We start from the raw sequence: 14,638 nt of genomic DNA, 5'->3' as shown, positions 1-14,638 counted from the left end.
ATGAAGAATGCTGTTGTATTTGTAACACATACTTTGTGCTGGCAAAGCAAATCCAGGCTGCTCTACTGCCATTTTTTTTCTTTTCTTGATATGAGGGTTAAATTCAGATAATGCGATACCATACAGGAAACTACTTGTTCTCCGAATGTCCTTGGACAGTTTCATCTTAAGTCATGCTTGGCAACGAAGGCTTGTATTGTTTGTCGCAACGAGTAAACATCACCTCGGCTGTCAAAAACCTCAAACCTACAACGAGGAAAAACAGGAATGGTGGCATAGTTTAACCTCCCCACCACCGAAACAGTGAGCATCTGATTGGTCAATAAATACAAACTACGTGTCTACAACACTCACCTTACTACCGGGGTTAAATGGTTTATTATAGCCTGCCACACATATTTTAGCATCTTGGCAAAGCTCTCATCTTCTTGTTTAGACTGATGATGTAATAACTTGTGTTTCAATTAAGAGGTAATCTAGAAACAGGGAAACAGAAGTTGTTATGTTAGTTAATGTAATAGTATTTGCCATTGAAAATGTGAACGTATAATGTCTCGATGGTATGTTTGTGGTGGTGCAGAGACGGCACATGGATGTTGAAGCTTCCTGTTTTAAATCAGTAGGACAATCTGTAGATTATGTTCAGGTGGAGGTATTGTAGTGAAAAGAGAGAATCACACAGGTTTGTAATATGCAGAAGGAAAGCTAAACAAATAGCTGTTAGTGATATTGGGAACTTGTGGATGAGACAATTTTGACAGCACAGGAAAAAGGAAACAGCTGAGAGGATCGACAACGGAAACGACAGGAAAGACAGAGGGAAGTAACCAGTAGTGATACACAAGAGAGGAAAACGTCTTCCTTATGGAGCTTTTGGAGCAGCTTCATTTGGTGTCGGCCAATCTCAGGGCCAATTTGTCAGTGTTGCTGTGAGACAGTTTTTGTGAGTGAAATCACAGTTAGCATGTTTTTTCACCTGCTGTCGAGGGAAGTCATGTGTTTCCACATATCCTGGTTTGGATAGCCTGTAGCTAAGTGCCCCAGTAAAACTAGAAAAAGCTCATTATCAGCATTTTCATATGGCATAATGTATATAATAATACGTAATACATCTGATTTGATACCCAAACTGTTTTGTTTGTTTGTGATATAAATGATTATCAATATTTTTTATTGCTTTGCTGCATCAGAAAACTAGTATTGCATTCATTTTAAGTGTATCTGTGTAAGAAGGCTAAACAAACTGGGCTTTTTGGCAGCCATTGCACTGCATGTTATGTTGTGAACCATTCTGTTGAGTTTTGTAAAACAAATGTTTTCACAGTTTGCCAGATGGTGGAAGGTTGTAAAAACATATGGAAAAGAATACCTCCAATATGTTTGTCTTCAAAAAAGGAAAACAAAACGCATGCAGAGCAACATCAGAACTGGGGAGGGAAGAGAAAAAACAACATGTCACTAGCAGAACTCGGCTTACAGAGGATCTTTCAGAGTTGCAGTTTAGTTTAGTTTATGTACATTAGCTTGAGTTTAACTGGAATCTTTCATACCTGATATAAATGAATAATCTAGCTGACATTCATAGAAGTTTTCACCCTTGGATGTAAGGAACGAACAAGTTCAGGAAACTGATTGACACTCTGGTGGGTGTGGATTTTCCTGCAGCTGTATTTTTTTAGACCATTAACTCTTTCGTTATGCTGCATGTCAGTTTGGTTTGATATCTGAGAAAGCCAGGATTTCAACACAGCACACAACCTGAGATACATACTTCAATTCCAGCGTTCATGCCATGCTTCAAAGACTGCACAAAGTTAGTTAATGTTCAACTTCAACAACAAACAGTTTGAGTAAACACAAGGACCAGAGTCAAACTTTGAGTTTGGGCCGAGGGGAGAAAAAAATAACTAATGGTATTATATTACCACATTTATATATAGTATAGTGAAGTCCACCTGTGTTGTCAGTCTCTGTGTTGAATTTGTGTTGTGGGCGGTGAAGAATTTAATTTGACAGACAAACAAATCGTTGTCTAATAGCTGATATAGAGATTGTTTGGTTTGCAGTAATCTCTCAATGATTGTTAGGTACACTTTCACACTTTTAATGAATAATTAACTTTTTTTCTTTTTTTAAGCTGATCTTTCCGTAAGTGGTTGTATTGTAACTCTTTGTCACTGCGTCCCTTCCTGATTCTCTCTCTCTCTCTCTCTCTCTCTCTCTCTCTCTCTCTCTCTCTCTCTCTCTCACTCACTCACTCACTCACTCACTCACTCACTCACTCACTCACTCACTCACTCACTCACTCACTCACTCACTCACTGGCTGGGTGGCTTTGCCCATATTTTAACTGGTAATGACCCAGTGTGGGAAGTGGGACAGGCAGAGGAGTGAGAGGGCCGAACTTGTTGTGTGCGTTATCAAAATGGAGCACACTGACACAATCCCGACACTCTCTTATCAATGCATTATTATCTTAGTGAAAGCTGTGTTTAGCCCCAGATCACACCCAGCCCCTTTTTTCATTTCTGAACTTCCACCCCCGACACAATCACAGGACCACCAGTGAAACCATGTGGATTAAAGAATGTTAAGTCCGGAAAACTGTGCATTTCTTTAGCTTCAAGAAAATCATAATATTATGTTTCTGTTAAAGAGAGGTGTTGATTCAACTTGAGGGAAATGTTGAAGACCACTTTGTCAGGCTGAGGAATAGTAATTCTCTCTTCTGAGATGTGTAGTTTCAGACTTATTTTACTCGTCTAAATGGTTTTGTCTGAGAGATGAAACAGTCTTCCCTCTATATATAGCAGTATTAAGCAAGTACTGTAAAGTACGTCTCGCTCCTGTGAACAAACTAAATGACCCAGTGAATCAGGGATGAGGGCGTCTCTGTGCTAACAGGGGAAACAGGTCCGACTGGCCTGCCACCACTGAAGCAGGGAGGCAACTTTCTAGTAGAAGAGGTGCCTCTATTCATGCACACTGACGACAAGACGAGCTGACCAACGACTGCCTTTCATCTTAGTCCCAGAGGGTGGTAAAGGGAGAAGAGTGGTAGATTTTGGATGCCTGCAGAAGCTGAATTTTGCATTTGTAAATAAGTTACAACCTTCGAGTGCAGTGACACAATATATAGTGCCATAACTCACAAAATGGAAAAGACATTGCGGTTCTATCATTCTTATTTCATTGTCACTCTTTTCACGATAAACAAGTGTCAGTCTCCATGATTCACCAATGACAAAGGAACCTGTATTTTTACGATATTCTTCTTCCCGCTGACTATGATGTAATTTTGCAGGAGGTTGCCTGCTTGAAAAATACAAACCAGAGTTTAGTTTTATTGATGCAGTTTTCTAAGCCATCTTTCATCAATGTGTCACCAGCGAGTGTCAGCCAGGTCTTAAAGCCCAAAAGGTGTGGATGTGTGTGTGTATGGGTGTGCTGTGATGTTCTTGGAGGTCAACAATGCACTTTATTAACCTTCACATGTGTCACATTGTCAGATTTACACACCTTGAGCATTTGATTTAATCAAATTGTTCACTGATTTCAGTTCTCCTTTTGAATGAAACGGTAGCTATGGATTTGTCAGCTGTCTACTGTTGTGGGCAAACGTCACTGGACTGAGGTAAACAGGAAATTACTGAACCAGTTTTTTAACATTCCAAGTGAAAATGTTGTTTCAGTTCAGTCATTTGTCAGCCCACGCTTTCAGTTGAAACATGTTAACTGTTGTACTGATTGAGTCGCGTGATTGTTGTCAGATTTTTGGCACCCTTCTCTCACACAGCCATGTATTTCCATCTCTCTTCTATTCTTCCACAGCACACCCACTCTGAAATGTCAGAGCCAAAGCACAGTCTTCATTCATAAATCTGGGCACTGTTAGTGGTCACAAGACATCTCACAGCAGCGTATCGGGCGGAAAAACTTTGAATCTAGTGACACAGGAGACCACCAGGTCTGCTTTGCTAACCTGCTGACTTTGCGTGGCCCTCAGTCAGCAGAAGTTAATAGGAGCTCAGCTTTAATTGCCTTTGTTTGTGGTTTATTATGAAGTGTGAGAGAATCACAGGAGGACGCTGTTATTCCCCTGTCTCCACAGCAACAAAACTTTAGTTAGAAACTAAGCATTTTGCTTTTTTTTTTTGAGTCTGCAATGTTCCATCGTGAATCATTGTTCCTTTTTCTGTTGAGTGTCACACACTCCTGCCTCCTTTTATACTGAAGCCTTGTGTCCTGTTCTGATCTGCAGAGCAGCGCAGCAGTGGTCCGTGAGAGGGCTGAAGTGGAGGCAGCCAAGGGTGCGTTGGAGGGCCAAACAGGACGGCTGACCCAAGAAGCCGAGCGGCTGCGCAGGCGGGCACAGGAACTGGAAAATGAGGTGGCGAAACTCAACCGCATCATCGACGAGGCCAAGCTACAGGAGAGCAGGCTGGGGGACAAAGTGGGCCGTTTGGAGGTGAGGGGCCAATAAGCCACAGAACTGCAACTGATGTTAGTTTTATTATTGCTGCAGCATGTTATACAGTATGAACGCTGCATACATACAATATGTCCACTCAACAGAAAGAGAAAAAGCAGTTGGAAGAATCTTTGGCTGAAATTAAGGAGCAAGAAGAGGAGGTGTCACGTGCCAATCGCGCATTGACCCTTCGGTTAGAGGATGTGCAGGTGAGATCAACAACACTACATGTGGGGAAAAGAGATGTGGAGGTCCATCCCAAGCACGGTTTCAACATCTTTAATATCATGCCTTTCTCTAGCGGAACTTGACAAAACTGAACATTGAACACAAGGATCTGGAGGAGAGGTTACAAGAGGAGAAGACTCAGAAGGAGCAGTTCAAGAGCATGAAGAACAACATCGAGGATGAGAGGAGGCTCCTGGACCACACAGTGGAGAAACTCCAGAGGGAGGTGAGTGCACTCTGCTGTGCACAGAAACAATAATCCCAGCAAATGATTATCAGATTTTTTTTTTTTTTGTTGCAAAAAGTTGAGTTGCCAGTTATTCAATAGTTAAGTTATTTTAACAATGCAGAGGCTAAGTGCTCCTTCAGTTCATTCACATGCAGGACGTCCAGAGAAAGTTATTTTGCTCTTGAAGGAAAGAAAATGTTCTCAGGCACTCTTGAGCGAGGAGGAACATTTTATTAAAAGCTTGATTTAGTCAGGAATGTTGGTTTTAAAAGCCAACTGCCGAAATAGTAAGGGCGAGAATGCCTCAAGAACTTTTTCTTTTCTATGACCATTGAAGTATTTTACTTTTGTTGTTTTTTAATTAAGGAATTGAAAGGAGGCTTTTTCCCTCACATTTCTGTCCGCCTTTGGCCTGTACTCATTCTGTCTGTGCCTGCAGATGAACAGTATTGTGGATGCCTCCCAGTCGTCCACCCGAGAGCTGCAGGAGCAGATCGACATTTATAAAGAGAAGAACCGTCGGGAGCTGTCGGAGCTGCAGCGGCTTCTGAGGGAGCGAGGACAGGAGCTAGAACAGTACCTACTGGCTACAAAAGCCCTGCAAGATCAGGTACAGTGGGCTACGTCTTGAGTAATTGGCACAAATTTGAACACTGACACCACTTTCTCGGCCAGGATGGTCAAATCCAGGCCATCATTAGTCAGCCCAGCCGAGGCCTCCCATGCAGAACGTCAGATGATGAGCCATTGTTCTGACTCAAACAGTTTAACCCCCTCCCCTCAACATCATCCTCTCCTTTCAGAGAGAGATGTCATCACTTTGGTATTTCTGCTCCCTGCTGCCCTCTCAAACCCAAACCATAATATTAAAGTGAGGTCTTTGAGCCGAGTGAAGCCGCAGGAAATCTCTGTTCTTTATTCAAATGAATGTTTATACTCCAAGTTGGAGTTAAAATGGAAATGTTGAGAAATTCCTTTATAATGCTTTGATGTGTGGCCACACTGGTGAAACTTATGACCACTCTGCGTTGTTTGCGTACGAGTAATTTATCCTGGAATGTGGAGAATGTTTTTGTTGGAAGTAGAAATGGATGAATGTGAATAATTTTAGTTAGAAAAATGTGGCTTGTGTTGTTTTATTTATCTATCAAACATTTATTTAATGAGGTCGAGTGGTTGAGATTGTATTTACGGTGACCACACAAAAACGGTTTCATTGTTCAGTGAATGCAGAAATGCAGGACATTTAGATACCATGTAGTTTAGAGAGGGAAGGAAGCCATAGACACTAAGGAGTGATAAGAAAGAGTAGCTGCAGTCTTTTTGGGAAAGCATACATCAGTTTCATGGCAGAGTCAGAGTCATAGGGTACATGCACGTAATGGATTTTCACACTTACAGTAAGTACCAGGTTTTCAGCATATTTGAAATTTAAAAGAATAATATCACAATCTATTTGATAATAGTAACAATCAACAGTCTAAATGTCTTTTTTTGACAATACCTCAGCCAGAAGGTGTAGTTCTGTGTACCAGCATGCACACTTGGACAATACTTACACCATGAGCTCAGGGGTGGTCTCATACACGTTTCTGCAGACTTCACAGGAAGGTAACAGTTGTTAGAGGTAATGTGTCCTGAAAAGGAAGCAATAAGCCAATTAGAGAAGAAGAGCAGACAGTACACATGCCAATGTAACAGAGTTTGCAAATGTTGTAAGAGGTAGAAAATGCATTCAGCATGTTTATCAGACCTTACACACACAGTGTGTCCTAACTCTAACCCTGTAAACAACACCGTGTCTGAGGATGATGAAAACTCCACTGAGTACCTTTTTTATAGAGGTTTTGGTGGGACATGCTCTTCCTAGAGAAAAAAAAAAGTATAGACATTTCCTGCTGTCGGAGGAACTTTATATTCGAACCATGGCACATTAATGTCAGCCTTTATTTGACATGCCACTTCAGTGTTTCGGATTTTCCTGATGTGGGCTTTCAGCTATACATGTGTTTGTAAGTAAATTTCTGAGGCAAAGACAAGGTCTGCATCCTTTTTTCCTGCCTTCATCGTGGTGATGTATCTTTGTCCAGCTGCTGCAAAGCAAAAGGAGGATGTCAGTGTTGTGATATCATTGTTGTTGAAGCTGTGCTGGCAGGATCCACATCCTCCTCCTCCACCTCTCCTGAGAAACTAGACTGGGCCTAGTGAGTCCACTTTTCCAGCTGCTCTCGAATGCCCCGTTCGGCTCCGCCCATGTGAACTTGGCAGACTATCTTTAAAATTACAAATTACAAGTGCCACAAAAATGCCTCTTCTTTAACAGTCTTAATTTTCAAAAGAGATCAGGCAAAAAAAACAGCAGTAAGTCACATGTTAACACAGTCATTTAATCATTTCCTAACTTGCTTATAGCTGTCCAGGGCCAAAGAAGGGATGTGTGATTATCCCATTACACCTATTACTAAGTCATTGTGTGCTCACCTTCAGATCCATGGCTTAAATTAGGTCTTACTTAAGTATTTACATAATGAAATATGGAACAGTTCTGCACTAATGGCCAAATATTTGTTCTGGGTGAGAAAGGAGATGATGATGAATTTTCATTGTCTTAGCATTAAGCAGTGGGGGCAATTTTCTAACTGTGAAGGGGCACTGTTGCTGAATGAACACAGGAGGAAACACTAGATTCATTCACTCAGGGGAACCATATAATAATTTCCTTAAGCATCAACTAAATTGTTGGTCATTGCTACAGTGGTAATACCTGTTAAGAAGCAAGATGACATATTGAAGAAGAAGATGGACAGCTGGATTTAATTTACACTTACTGCAAAAGTAATTATAACATGCTGAGGGTCTTTTAATGAGACACTGATCCCCCACTAGGCCAGTTAAACTCCTCTTCAAGCATCACAAATGTGTCATAAACATTTTCTGTGGTATGCTTATTTATACAGGACAATTAACTGGGCTAGTGTTTGAAGTATGTTGATGCATTTCATTTTAGTTATCACACCAAGGTGAGGAGCTGCGGCGGTGTCAGACGGAACGAGATGAGGCTGTGCTCAGAGAGAAGATGCTGGAGGCAAAAGTTCATGAACTGGAGGCAGAGGCTGAGACAAAAGCCCACAGTAAAGAAGACAAAGCTCGACATGTCAAACTCATGGAGGTACGTTATGATGAAGCCACTGGAAAAGGTTTTGCCATGCCACTTGCCATGAAAAAAGACCTTTAGGATTCCCGAACACCTCAGTAAACCTCAGATATGAATGTTTAAGCTAATATTTGTTAGAGGCCACCGTTAATACGTTGTTCTGCATGACCATTTTCTCTTTCTTAGTATGCTTTGCTCAGCATGGGTCTTATAAGGCTGTAGTTCCGTACGAATAGTTGGTATTCCTCAATAACACTTCACAAATGTGGTCTATTCTTGTATGCAAATATAAAACTATGGGGTGCCGTTCAGCTTAGTTAGTAGAGCAGGTGTCCCATATTCAGAGGCTTTGTCCTCGCTGCAGTGGTCCAGGGGTCGAGTCCCGGCCTGGGGCCCTTTGCTATATGACACCCGCCTCTCTCAGACCCTGTTTCCTGTCATCAATAAAGCCATACGAAGGTCAAAAATGAATAAACACAAAACTACGAGTGATAATAGTGTTAATCCTCACAGGTTCTACTACCCACTTGGAGGCTGCTGAGGGAAAACTCTTAGCTCAAGTTGATGGTCTAGCAGTTGGAAATTATGGTCATGGAGAATAAGACATGAAGAATTGCTTGATAATGACAAAGAATCAACCTGCTACATATCTGCATACTAATTAATGGTTAATACCCTAACACAAACATTTATACACAAATGACAATGGATGGAATATGTTTGGTTTTGCAGGACAGAATTGCTCAGCTGGAGCTGGACCTGGAAGAGGAGCGTCAGAGTGGAGACCAGCTGATGGACAGGATAGACCGAGGAAGAGAGCAGGTACAGCGCACACACATGCACACATACACACACTCAACACATTTTCATTATCAGTGCTCACTCACATCAGTGACCTGCTGTCCATGTCCACTTACAGTCGTGTCTCTGTTCCATTTCAACCTGTAAATGATATCCAGATGTCCTGCTGCTTTGTCTCCCACCTCTAACATCATGACCGCAATCACTAATCTCTGAATGAAACCAACATGTGATCTCAACAAAACAATCTCAGGTCTCAAATACAGTCTTGAAAGAGTCACATAATCCACATGCAGGTTGACGGGTTAAATCAGTGCTCCCTTGGGTGTTTGTGTCTTTACATTCAATATCCACACCCCACAAATTCCCTGTTTATTTCTGGTCAGGATAAAGTGGACTGGTTATTGCTTTGTAAGATGATCTTGCATAATCATTCAGGTTGGCGGCCTGCCAATGTGGTCTGAGAGCGTCTATCCAATTTTCATGCATCAGCCACAAAAGAGCCTTCTTAATGCGCTGCCTGAGCCAAAATGCTCGAGCTGCCAAATGTCTCAAGTTTTCAGGTTGCGGAGTTCACTTGGAAGTGATGCTCAGTACAGTAACTTCATCTCGAGAACAAATCCAGTTTTTGTTGCTTGAAGTCCGTTTTTATAAACCTTGCAAGCAAATGCTCCAGTTTTTCCTTCCTGGCTGATAAAGCTGCTGACGGAGGCACTGTGAAGTGAGATTTAGATAAAGTACATGTGCTTTTAGCATTGTTGTGTGTTCGTGGGAGAATGCTTACTAATCAGAGGTAGGATGTTGGTGCTGGACTTTTTGAAAATAACACTGTTTTAGTGCAACCCTACAGATTTTATTCTAATGTGTAACACATACAGTCCAGTGTTCACAGTCTCCATGAGCTCCAAAGACAGCAGGCCGGTCTGGAACTGACACAGATTCAAAGGTTGTGACCAAAAATTCAAATTAATGTGTGTAGCGAAATCAAGAACAGCTTAATGTTGTTGAGTTGAGTATGTGAATCTCCTTAAATGGTTTCCCTTTTAAAAAATTCCTGGCAATGAGGAAAAAGAGGCATTGTGACAAAGTGGCAGTGGTTCAGCGCGAGGCGGAGGTCGGCTGTCAAGGCAACACTCGAGCGTTGTGCAGAGTGGAGTAGGTTGAGTGCTAGTGGTGTGTGTTTGTGACTGCACACACACACGCACAGAGACACGCGGGTATGTGCTGGTGTGTGCGCTCTGATGTGGGGAGGAGGCGAGGGCTGTGTGGGGGTGTATGGCTATGGGGTGGAGGGGTGGTGGGGTTGCAGCAGAGGCAGCAGGAAGAACACCTGCGTCTCTCCTGGCACCAGGTGCTCCTCTCCTGTCTAAATGAGAGTAATCTCCCCTCTCCTCTCCTGCCGTCTTTCACAAAGCAGATTAGTTTCGCTGTATGTTCCAGTCTGCTGATTCAGCTCCCTCAAGCACTGTGCTGGGTGCACCAGTTATAGGGGCCATCGTTCATCAGAGCAGCCCACTGTCACCCACTAATTGGCATAAAATATCACCAATTCTGAGCTCCCCTCACAAAGAAAGAACCATCACCGCTGTATCGATTAGTTTTCATCCTCCTTTCTTTTGAACTAGGCTATCACTGAACAGTCATGCAGCGAGGCTTCCCTCAGTTGATTTTGTGTTCAGTGACAGGATATATGACAGCACCAGATTAATATTAAAGGAATAGTTTGACATTTTTGGGATATACTCTTAAATGCTTGTTTGCCAAGAGTTGGATGAGAAGATCTGCTCTGCTCTCAGTCCTGTCTGTAAAAACATAAGGCCATCCTCATAGCTGTGCCAAACAAACTGGGTATAGTGGAAGACAGCTAGCCGGATAACAAAATCTGCCCACCAGTACCAGTAAAGGCTCCTATATTTACGTAATTCCATGTAAAACTTTTTTGCGCTTCAGTTTTTGTACTAACAAGATATATCATGTTAATCAGTGAGCTAAAGAAGGTAGCTAACCTGCTTCTGGTGGTAGCTTTGTACTTTTCGACAGACATGAATGTGGTGTTGATGTTTTTAAATCTGCCCCTATGTTTACATACTTTAGTGTGGAAATGACTAAGTGCAAAAGGTTTCGGCGTTGCTCCTGTAGATTGTCTCATCCAGCATTTGTAATCCTGAAGAGCAACTTCCACCGTCGAAGTATGACTACTTAAAGTGCTTGTTTTTCACTAAATCCACCAGACTCCATTTAAAAACTTGACACACTAAATACTTAAATCATGACAGAAACCAAATAAAACCCTCAAAAAACATATTTTTGTCCTACTAGCCATTTAAACACTGGACCCAGGTTTAAAAATACTGGAATTTCTCTTATTTTAGTGGATTTTTAAAAATAAAATGTAGGAGTGATATTTTAACGTGCCATAATCAAACACACAAACACAAAGTGTTGTCAGTTTTCAAAACTTTTATTTTATACACAGTCTGAAAGCACGCAGCTATGTTTCTCTACAGAAACTACTGTCATCAATTTTCTTTACTACCGTCCTGTGTCACTGAGAGTTTACATGACAGTCTCGACATGAAGTGGAATGCAGCCAAACAAGAAAATCCAGCTCACCAATTAACTGAGTCCCTTGGAGCATTAACCGTTCTATTGTTTAGCATCTTGACTCACTGGTCGCCACAGTGGTTTCTGTTGCTGGGTGAGACTCAGGCAGTGTCTGATAATAATTGTCATCAGACTGTGTGGGACCGTAGCGATGACAGTGTCTGGACTCGGCTTGACAGGTGGAGCAGATGAGGAATGAACTCCTGCAGGAGAGGGCTAGCAGACAGGACCTGGAGTGTGACAAGATGGCTCTGGAGAGACAGGTACACACTCTCCTGTCTGGAGGAAAACAACTACACACACAGTGTTCCTACACAAACTACACAAACAAAGCACCAACTCATTTCATTCATATGTCTTTTCATTACTTTCATTTGATTGTATCCATTCTCACGTCAACTTCCAATTCATATTTTTGATACGCCCATGTGATTATGGTATAAACAGACATTTATCCAGTGAAGCTCACTACTTCCACATTTGTGACCTCTGCAGAACAAAGACCTGAAGAGCAGAGTGTCTCATTTCGAGGGCTCCCAGAAGTCTAACAAAGAGGGCCTGGTAGCCCAGCTGGAGGGCCGCATACAGGAGCTGGAGGAGAGACTGGAGGGGGAGGAAAGGTGAGACGAAGGCTCCCGTTGGGAATAGAGATGAGGTCTGTTGCATTTAGGTGATGGAAGAGGGAAGCTTTAGGGGGCCGCTGACTGAAAAGTAGAGAGCCTCATTAGTTTGACTTGTAGCTTTCAGTTGAAAGTTTGAGTTAATACATCGACACTGATGTATTTAGACCGCAATTTGGAGTTTATGTGGGAGATTATTCATCCGACTCTGGATGAAATATGCAACCTCACCACTAAAGGCCAAATGCCAGATCCTGCACACTGGTCCTTTAATTGTTTGAGTGGTAAGGTTTATGGAGGTCAGATTGATGTGTTGCATCACATGTGCGTTGATGCATCGGGCTGCTCGTGTTTCAGGGAGCGCGCCAACCTGCAGCTGGTGAACCGCCGGCTGGAGAGGAAGGTAAAAGAGATGATGATGCAAGGCGAAGAAGAACACAACACACTGCAAGATCAAAGGGACCAAGTACGTGTTACAACACTCCAACAGTCATAAAACATATTTTACCACAAACATTTAATTGAATGAATAGTTTGTCACTCAGCCAAAAATTGAAAATACTTCTTGGTGTTGTTGAACTCTTTTAACTCTGTGCTTGATTTTTCTTCTTGAAGCTGAATCTACGTTTAAAGGCCTTGAAGCGGCAGATGGACGAAGCTGAGGAGGAGATCGATCGCCTGGAGCACAGCAAGAAGAAGCTGCAGAGAGACCTGGAAGAGCAACAGGAGGCCAACGATGAGCTCCAGAGCCAGCTCAAGGCTCTGAGGACTGAGATGAGGTACACGACAACAACAAAATGTGTTAAGATAACACACAGACACTCTCCTTGTCCTTAGATTAATATATTTCTGTTTCATCCAGGCGTAAGAACACCTCCGCCCCCCTGCTCAACAGTCTGCACGACGACGACGACGATGATGACATCAGCACAGATGGGGAGACGTACTTCAGCTCATCATTGGGCTACAAGCGCCGCTCGAGTCAGGACAACATCCTGTCCACCTTCAGTCTGTGAACCAAGTCAGAGATGACGCACATTCATCGCTGTCGGACCAAACGGCCACGTGCTCCTGAAGTCAACTGTACATATTACACCGAATTATCTGTGAGACTTTCCGGCTGATATCTGGATAATTTAAGATATTTGTTTGTGAAAATCCACGAGTTCACATCATTGTCCAGGATATTAATACTCAATGTCCATGAATTCACTCAGTATTAATGGATGAAATCATTAAATTTTGGATGTTTTAGTCGGTCTCGTAGAAAATGTAATGTATATACTGTTCAATCTTACATTCCCACATTTAGTCTTATGTAAATTTGTCAATTCTATTCTCATTAGATTTTCCCTTAACAAATGGATTACACACGTTGTCAATGATTATTTTAGTAGTAGTAAACTTGAAAACGCACTCTTTAATGCACTGTAAAACAACTCAACCAGTACTGCCTTTTGTGAACAATATGAAGTTATCAACTGTTGCTTTTTTATGCCTATCAATTATGTTAAATTCACATACAGTTTCTGAATATTCATTTTTGTATCATTCAGTCAAATAAAATATATTTACCTTATTTTTTTTAAAGAATGAAGATCAAATTACAAATATATGAAGTGAGAAGTGACAGGTTTTTTTTTTTTTTATTTATTCATGGTTGAAAGTAAAAAATCCTGACTCAGTGAGGGATTTAGGGAACAGTAAATGAGGGACTTTATACACATCCATTTTTATACAGTTTTATACAGTTTGATGACCAATAATAGATGATGATTTTATTTTATCACACAGGTTTCTCCAAATATCCGTGACATCACAGTATTGCTTGTACATCTACTGGAAAAAGGCTGCTGCATGAAACCCTGTGGAACTTTTTTTCTTTTTGTCTTTTCTGTGATTGTTGTAACAGTTACAGCGCCAACGAAGCCAAACATATCAAAACCGCTTCATCTCTCGACGCAATCATTTTACTGGAAACACTTTGATTTACCTTCTGTCTTTGGTGATTTCTCTCTGACTGGGGCAGTGTTATACTGAACGTGGTTTAAGTCTTTTTGTTTAACCTCATACGTGTGTGACGCCTGCAGAAGAAGACGTGCGGACGTTGTTGAAATTTTCCCTGAACTGAATGAGGGAGTTTCTTCACCTTAGATAAATTGTCAATGATGTTTTTTCTACAATGTGATGATTTGCACTCTCTGTTGGTCTGATGGCTGTGGAGGGAGAGTGAATGAGATGTATTCCTGTCACTACCTCTCTGTACACATTTGTATGTTCATAAATCCTGCTGAGACTAAAAATAAAGTTACTTCCAGTTACTCTCACATGCCCTTCTCTGTGATTAATTATTCCTTGCAACTGACTATAACATTTAAAATCTGCTTCAGTCATCTTTGAAGATTAGAAATACACTGCTTGATTGAAAAAGAAAAAAAATCAGATGTATTTGGTGGAGATGTTTTAAATCTGTATTACTTGATATGGATTAGCTTAATTAAATAAAAGGGGACTGTTGGGCCTTGGCGGAG

The 14,638-nt window shown here is 41.6% G+C and overlaps 1 protein-coding gene across 3 annotated transcripts in view; it reads left to right on the top strand.

The window, feature by feature from the left end:
• cgnl1 (cingulin-like 1) overlaps positions 1 to 14,434 on the top strand; it is a 29,885-nt gene extending 15,451 nt beyond the window's left edge. For 2 of the 3 annotated variants that reach the window (XM_037094429.1, XM_037094428.1), the window contains exons 9-19: positions 4,262 to 4,468; positions 4,576 to 4,680; positions 4,773 to 4,925; positions 5,368 to 5,538; positions 7,936 to 8,097; positions 8,815 to 8,904; positions 11,667 to 11,750; positions 11,983 to 12,107; positions 12,465 to 12,573; positions 12,723 to 12,886; positions 12,970 to 14,434. In XM_037094429.1, coding sequence (XP_036950324.1) covers positions 4,262 to 4,468; positions 4,576 to 4,680; positions 4,773 to 4,925; positions 5,368 to 5,538; positions 7,936 to 8,097; positions 8,815 to 8,904; positions 11,667 to 11,750; positions 11,983 to 12,107; positions 12,465 to 12,573; positions 12,723 to 12,886; positions 12,970 to 13,123 — 1,524 coding nt within the window. In that variant the 3' untranslated portion in view covers positions 13,124 to 14,434. The remainder of the gene's footprint in view (positions 1 to 4,261; positions 4,469 to 4,575; positions 4,681 to 4,772; positions 4,926 to 5,367; positions 5,539 to 7,935; positions 8,098 to 8,814; positions 8,905 to 11,666; positions 11,751 to 11,982; positions 12,108 to 12,464; positions 12,574 to 12,722; positions 12,887 to 12,969) is intronic. The other variant, XM_037094430.1, reaches the window with a different exon arrangement.
• Positions 14,435 to 14,638: the final 204 nt, after the last annotated feature.

This window comes from Acanthopagrus latus, chromosome 4, assembly GCF_904848185.1.
Source record: "Acanthopagrus latus isolate v.2019 chromosome 4, fAcaLat1.1, whole genome shotgun sequence".
Taxonomy (NCBI): Eukaryota; Metazoa; Chordata; class Actinopteri; order Spariformes; family Sparidae; genus Acanthopagrus; species Acanthopagrus latus.
Note: the sequence above shows the minus strand (reverse complement) of the source record. Positions and strands in the feature narration are given on the sequence as shown.